Source organism: Rana temporaria, chromosome 3, assembly GCF_905171775.1.
Source record: "Rana temporaria chromosome 3, aRanTem1.1, whole genome shotgun sequence".
Lineage (NCBI taxonomy): Eukaryota > Metazoa > Chordata > Amphibia > Anura > Ranidae > Rana > Rana temporaria.
Genome location: NC_053491.1, coordinates 49,810,631 through 49,823,588, shown reverse-complemented (window position 1 = coordinate 49,823,588; position 12,958 = coordinate 49,810,631). Strand labels below are relative to the sequence as shown.

Sequence of the window (12,958 nt, the reverse complement as noted above, 5' to 3'; positions counted from 1 at the left end):
CCTCCCCTGGATGACGCCACCCTTTGGGCGGCTTTAGCCGATTTCGTGTTAGTTAAAGACGATTCACGCTTTTCTATCTGTTACAGCGTGATGAATGTGCTTACTCCATTACGAACGGTAGTTTAACCAGAAAGAGCGCTCCCGTCTCATAGCATGTGCGGGTTTTTCACGTCGTTAAAGCCCACACACGATAATTTTTTACAACCCGAAAAACGACATTGTTTAAAACGTTGTGAAGAAATAGAGCATGTTTTAATTTTTTATTTTATTTACATGTTTTTTTATTTACATGTGTGTTACAGCCCGATTCCTGCATAAGGAAGTACCTGAAAAAAAGCGGGATCCAGAGAGTGACATCATCAGCCAAGAGTCTTCTGTGCATTCATCCACTCCCCGGAAGAACGGAAGCGTGGTGAACTTTGAATCCCCAGGCAGCAAGCGCAGCCAGATACAAACTATCTCCCAATCAGCTCCTCGTGTGGTTGTGCCACATCCCCCAAATGTTAGTCCAAGCCCTTCCGGGTCTAGGGTGAAACCGCAAAGGACAGAGCATGTTTCAAACAGGTATGTCCAATTTCTTGGAAGGTTATTTCAACACTATGGGGCTGATTTACTAGGGTGGAGGGCCGGCATCTGGGGCCACCTTATTAAAGGGGGCTCCTAGATTCCGATAAGTCCCTGCCCGCAGACCCCGACAACCAATGGCCAGGGTTGTCGGAAAGAGGCTCTTGTCCCCCTGCCCCAAAGCACACACTCCCCCATGTTGAGGGCATGCGGCCTGGTACGGCTCAGGAGGGGGGGGGGGGCGCTCGCTCGTCCCCACCCCTATTCCTGTCCGGCCAGGCGGCGTGCTCGGATAAGGGTTTGGTATGGATCTTAGGGCGAACCCCACGCCGTTTTTTCAGCGTAGGTTTTCCCCCCTTACGATCCATACCAAACCTAAGGGCCAGCGGGGGAACCCAAGAAAAGGAACATAAGGGCTGCTCTGTGCAAAACCACTGCACAGAGCAGGTAAGTACTTTTTTTGTTTTGTTTTTTCAAATTCTGCCTTTAATATCACGTTATGGGACAATTCACAGATCTACTACATATAGTGGGCCGGATTCAGATACATCGGCGTATCTGTCCGGCCCGAGTAACGTTTCCCCTATACGTTACGCCGCTCTAACTTTGGGCGCAAGTTCTTTATTCACAAAGAACTTGCGCCCTTAGTTAGAGAGGCGTAGCATATGTGTTGCGGCGTAAGGTCGCGTAATTCAAATGTGGAAGGGGGGGCATGTTTTATGTTAATGTGTGTTGACCTGACGTGATTGACGTTTTTTACGAACGGCGCATGCGCCGTCCGTGTACATATCCCAGTGTGCATTGCTCTAAATGATGTCGCAAGGACGTCATTGGTTTCGACGGGAACGGAAATTACGTCCATCCGTATTCGCGAATGACTTACGCAAACGACGTAAAATTTCAAAACACGGTGCGGGAACGACTGCCATACTTAACATTAGCTACGCCTCATATAGCAGGGGTAACTATACGCCGGAAAAAGCCGAACGCAAACGACGGGCGGTCGTTAGTTTCTGAATCGGCGTAACTCCTCATTTGCATAATCGTTGCGTAAACAAAGGGAAGCGCCACCTAGCGGACAGCGTCAGATTGCAGCCTAAGATCCGACGGTGTAAGTCACTTACACCTGGCGGATCTTAGGGAGATCTATGCGTAACCTGATTCTATGAATCAGGCGCATAGATACGACGGCCGGGCTCAGAGATACGACGGCGTATCAGGATATACGCCGTCGTATCTTCTTTATGAATCCGGCCCACTGTATTCTAAGGATTTTAGCAAATTTTACCTGCTTTTGTGGCTATTCCTTTGGACTGCTCTTTTTTTTTTCAACATGAAGGTTTAACTTTAGATGTTTTTTTTTTTAATAACTTCTATAGCCTTTTTTTACTTTTTGGGGGATCTATAGTGCCTTAATTGCTACCTGGTCTTCTACCATATATTCCACCAATATCTGCTATTATTAGTGTGGGACAGTTTCTGTTCCCACAGTTCCCTAGGGTTCCTTTATGCCTCATATACACGGCCGGACTTTCCGAGAAAAAAAGTCAGACTCCATCTGACTTTTTTTTCTCGGAAGTCCGACGGAACTTAGATACGGACCTTAGATAGAGATAGCTAGTTTTAGGTACATTGCCGCATCTTTGCGGCGGCGTAGCGTATCGTATTTACACTACGCTGCCGTAAGTTAGCTAGGCAAGTACTGTATTCACAAAGTACTTGCCTGCTAAGTTACGGCGGTGTAGCGTAAATATGGCCTAATTCAAATTCGGCTTAAGGGGCATGTTTTATGTTAATTGGGGTTGACCTGACGTGATTGACGTTTTTTACGAAAGGCGCATGCGCCGTCTGTGTACATATCCCAGTGTGCATTGCGGCAAAGTACGCCACAAGGACGTATTGGTTTTAACGTGGACGTAAATTACGTCCAGCCCTATTCACGGACGACTTACGCAAACTACGTAAAATTTTCAAATTTAGACGCCGGAACAACGGCCATACTTAACATTACTAGTCCAACTATTTGATGGAATAACTTTACGACTGAAAATGCGTTACGTAAACGGCGTATCTTTACTGCGACGGGCGGACGTACGTTCGTGAATCGGCGTATCTATACATTTACATATTCTACGCCGAACTCAACGGAAGCGCCACCTAGTGGCCAGCCTAAATATTGCACCCTAAGATACGACGGTGCAAGCCGTCGTATCTTAGACAGGTTTAAGTGTATCTCAGTTTGAGAATACATCTCAGTTTGTATCTCAGTGTATCTCGGTTTGAGAATACACTTAGGCCCCGTACACACGACCAAACATGTATGCTGAAACTGGTCCGCGGGCCAGTTTCAGCATACATGTTCGGTCGTGTGTGGGCGCGAGCGGGCCAAATTCCAGCAAACATTTGCCCGCCGGGCCTTTTCCCAGCGGGCAAATATTCCTGGACGTGTTTTAAAACCGTCCGCTGGAATCCTGCCCGCTCGGACATGTACGGTCGTCAGTACAGACCTACCGTACATGTCCGAGCGCCCGCCGTCCCTCGCATGCGTCGAATGACTTCGACGCATGCGTGGAAGCCTTTAAATGGCAGGCCCGCCCACGTCTCCGCGTCATCGCCGCGTCATCGTCGCGGCGACGACGCGGACACGCCCCGCGTATTGTTTACGCGCTGACTTCTGTACGATGGTTAGTACAACCATCGTACAGAAGCCCTCTGGTAGGCATGTACGGTGAAAACGGTCCGACGGACCGGTTTCACCGTACATGTTTGCTCGTGTGTACCGGGCCTAAAACTTAGGACGGTGCAGATTCCGAGTTAGGTCGGCTTATCTACTGATACGCCGGCCTAACTCTTTATGAATCCACCTAAGAATCTGTTCTCTTTCTGTACATCGGACTTCCTCACGGCAGACTTTTGCACGGTCAATTGTACGATTGTGTGTACGAGGCATTAGAGGTTGCTAGGGGTTCCTTGAGCAGTGGCTGATTGATCTCCTATAAGATAGTGCTTGCACAATTTCAAGTCCAGCACCACTTGGCAGAGCCAGCTGCATGGCACCAATGACCTTCGGTCTAAAGATCTTTTTAGCTTCCTGTATGGGGGGAGGGTACTCTTCCCATTGGCCCCAAATATACGAGGGGATTTTTCCAACAGACTACCAATGAATTGATTTTAGCAAAGTTTTCCTGAAACCTGAACATTATTGCAAGGGTTCCTCTGGTGAAAGAAGGTTTAGAAAGTTTGGTTTAGAGTCAGGGCCGGATTAACAATGGGGCTGATGGAGCTGCAGCTCCAGGCCCCTTTCTCAAGATAGGCCCATTTGCCAAAAAAAAAAAAAAAAAAAATTTTTTTTTTTTTTTTTTTTTTTTTTTAAGAATTATTTTTTTCTAAGATCGAATTTGGGGGGTTGTAGCTCGATGACCAGAGGTCACAGAAACCCCACATTTGGGGGTAGGCATGGGAAGAGCTACCCCACAACTGGTTAAAATATGGGACGGCTATCATTTATGGTTCCGGAGATACGGGCCTGCTTGCACAGCCTGTCAGAAGCTACATTCAGAGCGGCCAATATAAATACAAGCTGACACACTACAGCAGACTGATAGGATCACAGTGCTTATAATAATTATTTGTATATTACTCATGGTAATTAACCCCTTGCCACCCAGGCCAATTCTGACACTTCTCTACTACATGTAAAAATCATCATTTGTTTTTTGCTAGAAAATTACTCTATGGTGGTCTTTGCACTTTTTATGTTGCACGGTACAGAGCTGCACGATTCTGGCTAAAATGAGAATTGCAATTTTTTTGCTTAGAAGATAGATCATGATTCTCTCACGATTGTTGCGGCGTAACATCATCTTTCACATAAAAAAAAAAAAAAAAAAAAATGGGCTAACTTCACTGTTTTGTTTTTATGGTTTTTATTATTCATTGAAGTGGGAAAATGCAGTGTGACATAACATATTGCAGCAATAGCCATTGTATTCCCTAGAGTCTCTGCTAAAATATATATAATGTTTGGCAGTTCCAAGTAATTTTCTAGCAAATAATATTGCTTTCTAACTTAAGAAACAAGTGTTGGACTTTAAGTGGTTAAATTTAGTTACAATGTTAGTTAGTTACAATGTTTCATTTTGTTTACAAACTTCGCAGACTGCCCAGATTTTTTCTTTACACACAGAAGTTTATCCCTTTGATCTGAGAAGGAAGTGTTAGTTACAATGTTTCCTGTTAAAAACTTGGCAGACTGCCCAGATATTTTCTTTTGATAGCTGAAAGTCTCTCCACTTGTTATATGAAAGAATCAGCAAACTCTGCATTGAAGATCGTCAGGGGGGTTGAATTGAGATCACGATTTTTTTAACGATTAATTGTGCAGCTCTAGCACGGTATTTGCGCAGCAATTTTTCAAACATGTTTTTTTGGAAAAAAATGTTTCATTCATTAAAAAAACAGTTAGTTAAGTTAGCACAATTTTTTTTGGTATCCTAAGCGATGCTTTACATTTTTTTAGGTTACATGTTTAGAGTTACAGAGGAGGTCTAGTACTAGAATTATTGTTCTCGCTCTAACGATCGTGGCGTATGTAACCTGTGTGTATCTGGCTCTGATACTACCAGTGCCTACCCAGCCACTGACTAGTATCTCTCCCCAGCCTGTCCCCACACACCCTCTCACCTGCTGACCTGTGGATGGGGGAATCACTCCTGCAGTGTTATTGTGTCCTGCCAGTGCGTACAATGATCAGTGTTGCTAACTTTAGCTGGCAGCACTGATTGTTTTAAGAAAAAAAAACAGGCTGGTTGTACTCAAATAGATTGACTTGTGTAAAACCAGCTAGCCCATACATAGATTGACTATGGCTGGTCTCTGCATAATTGGCGTAATTTCAATCCATGTATGACCCGCTTAACCACTACTCAGTCACTAAATATCCTTCCACTCCTGTACATAGTGCTCACTGTCATACTCTCCACACTCCTCTCCTGTACATAGTGCCCACTGTCATACTCTCCACACTTCTCTCCTATACATAGTGCCCACTGTCATACCCTACACACTCCTCTCCTGTACATAGTGCCCACTGTCATACCCTCCACACTCCTCTCCTATACATAGCGCCCACTGTCATACCCTTCACACTCCTCTCCTGTACATAGTGCCTGCTGTCATACACTTCTCTCCTGTACTTAGTGCCCACTGTCGCACCCTCCACACTCCTCTCCTGTACATACTGCTCACTGTCATACCCTCCACACTCCTCTCCTATACATAGTGCCCACTGTCATACCCTCCACACTCCTCTCCTATACATAGTGTTCACTGTCATACCCTCCACACTCCTCTCCTATACATAGAGCCCACTATCATACCGTCTACATTCCTCTCCTGTACATACTGCCCACTGTCATACCCTCCACACTCCTCTCCTGTACATACTGCCCCATCATACCCTCCACACTTCTCTCTGGTAAGTACTACCCTCTGTCATACCCCCTCACTCTTCCTGTACATACTGCCCATTGTCATACCCTTCACACTCCTCTCCTGTACATAGTTATTTTTTCTATACCCTTTGTACTCCTCTCCTGTACATAGTGCCCACTGTTAGACCCTCCACATTCCTCTCCCTCACCTGCACATACTTCCCACTTATATACCGTCCATACTCCTCCCCTATGTCGCTTACCCACAAAAACAGTTCTTTAAAATTATACTGAATATCCTCAATGTTACCAGCTCTAGAATGGACACACTTTTGTTAGTTCAACTAAAGGAAATATCAGTTCTCATATTTGTTCTGCCCCATTATTAGTACTCATTTAATTTTGTGATTACTACTATGATGTATAGAGGAACATCGGGGATCTCAGCTACTCTAAATATAGCACTTATATAAAAAAGTGGCCCTGAAAATATTTTTTAAATGTTGGCAACTGTGCACTTAGGCACTGCCCAAGGGCCACCGTCCACCGGGTCAGTAGGGGGCCCCATGAGAGGCTCCTGGGATCCTGTGATAATAAAGCGGTAGTAAACTTTCCTGACATTACTACTTTTTAGAGGCCCTGGGGTAGGTTATGCCACAACGTACAAGTATGCACAGCATATTAGCACATTAGTGTACACTTCAATTTTCAGACTGCGCTCTCCAGTGCTGCGATGAATCAGGCGGGGCCTGGACACTTCCATCTTCACCCGGTCTTCCTTCTGGGTTCTGTGCCTTTGGTCACTTGCCTTGGCTGGGCTGCGTTCATGTCATTCCCACGCATTTATTTATTATTTATTACACCCCATTCACACCTCCGCGACAAAACGCCCGACGCCGGCCGCTCGTGCCGCTGGAGGGGAGAATTCCCATTGCTGTCTATGAGATGGTTCACATCTCATAGACGCCGTACACCTGCGGCATGAAAAAAAGTCCTGGACCCTTTTTTTCAGGCGGCATTGGCGTTCGGCCATACAAAGCAATAGGAAGGATTTGTAAAAAAAAAGTTACACTATTCGCGGCAAAATACGCCGCGTACGCGGCGTTACTTGTCGCGGAGGTGTGAATGCAGCCTAAAAGGCCCCACCAAAATCCTCAGCACCAGGCCCATGATGTTCTTAATCTGGCCCTGTTTAGAGTGTATGGTTATTGTATTTTTAATATCTCATTATTTAGCTGCAATGCAATGTTAATATGGATGCATTAATATGTTTTAATTTTCAGACCTCCCAGTATAAAGCAAGGAATCTCCAATGATATCTGCAGAACCAAGAACTACCATTCAGCAGGGCCAAAGAAACAAGCTGAGGATGCCCTATCAGAGCCACTTTTCAGGAAAGGCCTGAGACATATTACACCTGAACGCCATGGGTCCAGTGCACCAAGTATTCTCCCTCATCGACCACACGCAAGATATTATATAGTCAATGAACATGAATCTCGTAAGAAACTCCTCCGTTCCACATCACGACTGCCAAGACATTTCCGAATGGAAGAGTCTGGTGATATAGTAGAGTTATATCCAAGAAATGTCAGAAAGTATGTTGTTCAACCACCACGTCGCTCACAGTCACCGCACCTGAGTGAGGAGGAGGAAGATGAAATTCGCAGGGATTTAATCCGCAGATCTAACCGCCCTCGCTCACTATCGGATCTCCGGCATAATCCTCGGTTTTACATTGGAGACCGTAATGATGGTCAAATGATGTCTGGGCGAGATCTAGCACGCATGCAATATAAATCCTGGGAAGGAGGCTTTCAGATTGACTCGGAAAAGGCACACCATCGCAAAAAAATAAATCTGAAAAACTTTGACCTTGATGAACAGTTTGTGGAACGTCACCGGAAAGTCAAGTCAAAGCACAAACTTGAACCATGTCTTACAGAATCGGACTCGATGTCCAACGCATCCAGCAGTGACCAGCAAAACAGCAGCACCGACCAGTACATCCAGGTCATTCATAATAAGGACAAATACATCAAAAGTGGTGGAAAGTTAACCAAGAAAAAATCAAAAGCCAGTGTGGACTTAAATGCCTCTCCCTTGAATGAATTAATTTGTTCAAATGTCTAGAATTGTAATATTTAATATAAAAGTCATTAAAAATAGAAGTTGGACCATTTCATATTCTCTAAATTAATAAAACCAGCCATAGTGACCTTCACACTAGATCTGAGCATTGCAAGTGGTAAAATTACATTGCATTTCTTAGTAATGAATACAAAGCAACCATCCAGGTAAAAAAGAACACTTTATATATGCTACTGTATATTTTTTCAATTTACTCTACATTAATGTAGCTTGGGAACTCGATTTGTTTGGAAAACAGTTGAAAGAACTTGAGGTTGATCGGAGAAGCGTTTGTAGCTTAACAAACTTTATAGTGTACATGATGAAAGCAAACAATGTTAACCAAGATACCATACTGCAGCCCTCAAAAATTCCACTCGCCTGCTCGCATTTTGCGAGTGGAATTTAGTGCAGGGTGAGTGAGGTGCAGGGACGGACCAGGCTAACTGTTTCCTGGCTGAAGCGATCAGCCAGGAAACTGTCAGCCGGAGGACACAGCGGCATGGCTGGACTGCTGTGGCGCCGCTTTGAGCTGAAGCTGCAGTGGTTTCCTCCTCTTGTCTATCGCACACACAGCAGGCATCTCCCACTGTGTGATACGGAGCTGGGTCTGTGTTCGGCGGCTCGGTGTAACAAGGTCCCGCCCCCCTAGACCGGCTCATGTTATAGTAGATTGATTCAGTGTTCCGCCTATCACAGAGCCAGTCTAGGGGGGCGGGACCTTGTTACACCGAGCCGCCGAAAACAGACCCAGCTCCGTAACACACAGTGGGAGATGCCTGCTGTGTGTGTGTGTAAACCCGCATCAAGGCAATGGTGAGTCTGGAGTGATGGGACATGGTGAAGCTGCATTTAATGGTACACTGTGAAGCTGCATTTTATGGGGCTCTGTGACGCTGCATTTGATGGGGCACTGTGACGCTTCAATTAATGGGGCACAGTGGTGCTGCATATGATGGGGCATAGTGATGCTGCAATTTATGGGGCACAGTGATGCTGCATTTGATGGGGCACGGTGATGCTGCATTTGATGGGGCACAGTGAAGCTGCATTTGATGGGGCATGGTGATGCTGCATTTGATGGGGCACAGTGACGCTGCATTTGATGGGGCACGGTGATGCTGCATTTGATGGGGCACAGTGAAGCTGCATTTGATGGTGTACAATGAAGCTGCATTTGATGGGGGCACAGTGAGGCTGCATTTGATGGGGGCACAGTGAGGCTGCATTTGATGGGGGCACAGTGGGGCTGCATTTGATGGGGCACTGTGAGGCTGCATTTATAGGCACTGTGATGCTGCATTCGTGGCACAGTGAGGCTGCATTCATGGGCACCGTAAAACTGCATTTGATGGGCACAGTGAGGCTGCACTGATGGGTACTGATATGTTTTATGTTAATATTGTTAACTTTGTTGTTAATAATATTTATTTTTGGAACTTAATTCTGCATAAAACATTTAACAGTGTAATTTCATGAGATAATTTACATGGGCGTGTTTAGGGGCTGACTTAGGGGTGGGGCAGGGGAGGGGTTGGGTGGTGCAACTAGTGGTGAGTACATTTTAAAGCCTGGCTAGTGGGTCAGGACTTGAAATTTTGAGCCCTGCCATACTGTATGTCGAAATATGGACACTCAATGAGCATACACATTTATCTGACCAAAAAAACACTACAGCGCCAACACTGTGTCCATCCTATAGTGAGAAATGTCATATACCAGGTTAAAAAAAAAAGTCTTGAAAGATACTTATTCCCTGAGGTATAGGAATTAAAATGTAAATTGGTAGAAAATGGCTGACACTGTGGTGCTGGAAAGGCTGCATTCAGGGAAGGAAGGGAATATGCCCAATTGATGTGTGAGCCAATCGCTACACGTTTCAGAAGCTTAATCAGAGGCTGATGAAGGAGGCGTGTTTAACGTGTCCCCATTGGTTCACACAGCGGTTGGACTGACTCCCTACTCGTTTTGGGGGCGGACATCCGATTTCTGGATATATCATCACGGCCACACAGGGCAGCCTGATGTCGGTCTCCCTGCCCGGACTCCAGGCACATCTTGTTCCTACCACAGCTGTCTTTCTTCTCCACCAAGGACTACCACACAGCTCTCAGCTCACAATCTGTCATCCTCTCTCTCCCCCTCACCCGCTTGTGAGTTCCATTTGTTTTATATGGTATTTTACTTAATAAATTGTGCTACACTATGCCGGTTTGGCGATTTCTTCCTATTATACACATTTATCCGCCAATGACCTGGAAGTGAGGATGCAGGAGACATTAAAGTGGAGTTCCACCCAAAAATCGAACTTCCACTTTTTCGGAATCCTCCCCCCCTCCGGTGTCACATTTGGCACCTTTCAGGAGGCAGGGGAAGCATATACCTGTCTAATACAGGTATTTTGCTCCCACTTACGGGCATAGATATCCCGCAGATATCTATGCCACGTCCCGTCCCCTCCACTGTCTTCTGGGAAACACACAGAAGGCAGCAGGGACAATTCAGATTGCACAGCGTGACTCGCGCATGCGCAGTAGAGAACCAGGAAATGAAGCCGCAATGCTTCACTTCCTAATTCCCTTACTGAAGATGGTGGTGCCAGCACACGTAGCTCAACTGTGTGTTTTTACCACCCATTCCAACCACACGTCTAAATAAGCATTTACCAATGAAATAAGTACTTTATATGGTGTTTTAAGATCAGTTTATATTTTGCCTTAGCAGAAAAAATTCAAACATGACACAATAAATGTCTCAAAAAAATTAGAACACACAGCAATATGCAAATTAAAGTAGAACTTTTGGATAGAGTAAGGGAGGGTTATAATTGCTGTCAGTTTTTTATTTGCCATCTGTGTCCCATTAGGGAGATTTCCCTAATGGGACAGATATTTCCCCTTTCTGGGTAATTTTTCAGTGCAGTGAAGAGCCCCCCCTATTTGTAAATCATCTTGCAGTGTAGCGAACAGCGGCGCCCGCCATCAGGGGGGTACAGGCAGTACACCTGTAAGGGGCCCGGATGGCAACCACCTTTAAAAAAAAAAAAAACAGGGGTCCAGTTGGCAACCCCCCTTTTTTTATTTATTTTTAAATCAAAAAAAATATATTGTTTTAATATATTTTTATTTTATTTTTTTAATTAAATTATAATATATAATATAATATAAATGTTATTATTATTATTAATAATAATAATAATAATAATAAAGGACCCAGAGGTCCTCAGGGCCCCGGATGGCAACCCCCCCTTTTTTTATAAAAAAATAATTTACATTTTATATATATATATATATATATATATATATATATATATATATATATATATATATATATATATATTAAAGGGCTCAGAGATCCCCAGGGCCCCGTGTGGCAAACACCCTTTTTTATTTTTTTATAAATGTTTATTTTTTTATAAATGTTTATATATATATATATATATATATATATATATATATATATATATATATATATATATATATATATTTTTCTATTATTAACCTCTTGACCACTGGGCACTTAAACCCCCTTCCTAACCAGACCAATTTTCAGCTTTCGGTGCTCTCACAATTTGAATGACAATAACTCAGTCATACAACATTGTACCCATTTGAAATTTTTGTCCTTTTTTTCACACAAATAGAGCTTTCTTTTGGTGGTATTTGATCACCTCTGCGGTTTTTATTTTTTGCGCTATAAAAGAAAAACGACAGAAAATTCTGTAAAAAAAAAACAAAAAAACTTGTTTCTGTCATATTCGCAGGTTATTTCTCACACACAGCATATGCTTACCACGAATTACACCCCAAAACACATTCTGCTATTCCTCCCGAGTATGGCGATACCCCATGTGTGCGACTTTTACACGGCGTGGCCACATAGAGAGGCCCAACATGCAGGGAGTGCCATCAGGCGTTCTGGAACACCCAGACCAATTCTTACAATTACATAGAACCCCAAAACATTATATATGCAGAGTATTGGGGTATTGCGGAGTATTGGGGTATTGCGGAGTATTGGGGTATTGCGGAGTATTGGGGTATTGCAGAGTATTGGAGTATTGGGGTATTGCGGAGTATTGGGGTATTGCGGAGTATTGGGGTATTGGGGAGTATTGGGGTATTGCGGAGTATTGGGGAGTATTGGGGTATTGCGGGGTATTGGAGTATTGCGGGGTATTGGAGTATTGGGGTATTGCAGAGTATTGGGGTATTGCGGAGTATGGGGGGTATTGCCAGAGTATGGGGGGTATTGCCAGAGTATGGGGGGTATTGCCAGAGTATGGAGGGTATTGCCAGAGTATGGAGGGTATTGCCAGAGTATGGGGGGTATTGCCAGAGTATGGGGGGTATTGCCAGAGCATGGGGGGTATTGCCAGAGCATGGGGGGTATTGCCAGAGCATGGGGGGTATTGCCAGAGCATGGGGGGTATTGCCAGAGCATGGGGGGTATTTGCAGAGTATTGCGCAGGGATAGCTGAGCTGGGATGGATCTGTGACTGCAGTTGTCCAGCCACAGCAGTGCTGACACCCCGCGTTCCCCCCCCCTCTCCTCTCGCACTGTACCGAACGGTACAGAGAGGGGAGGGAGGAACTGGTTTGTTGACAAGTGATCGCTCCGTCATTTGACGGAGCGATCACGTGGTAAACGGCCGCTATCAGCGGCAATTTACCGTGATCCGTGATGCGCCGGGTCTTCTAGACCGGGCAAGCACCGACACTTCCGCAAGCGCGCCCCAGGGGACGCGCAAATGCGGAAGTGCACAAGGACGTCCCAGGAACGTCCTGTCACAGTAACTCGACCGCGCTGTAGCAGTATTTTTGCTATAGCGC

At 44.9% G+C, this 12,958-nt stretch overlaps 1 protein-coding gene across 1 annotated transcript in view; it reads left to right on the top strand.

Annotated features, from left to right (window-relative positions):
• Positions 1–8,178, top strand: part of TMC3 (transmembrane channel like 3) — a 109,459-nt gene extending 101,281 nt beyond the window's left edge. The window contains exons 21-22 of the mRNA XM_040342554.1: positions 303–564; positions 7,280–8,178. Coding sequence (XP_040198488.1) covers positions 303–564; positions 7,280–8,129 — 1,112 coding nt within the window. The 3' untranslated portion in view covers positions 8,130–8,178. The remainder of the gene's footprint in view (positions 1–302; positions 565–7,279) is intronic.
• Positions 8,179–12,958: the final 4,780 nt, after the last annotated feature.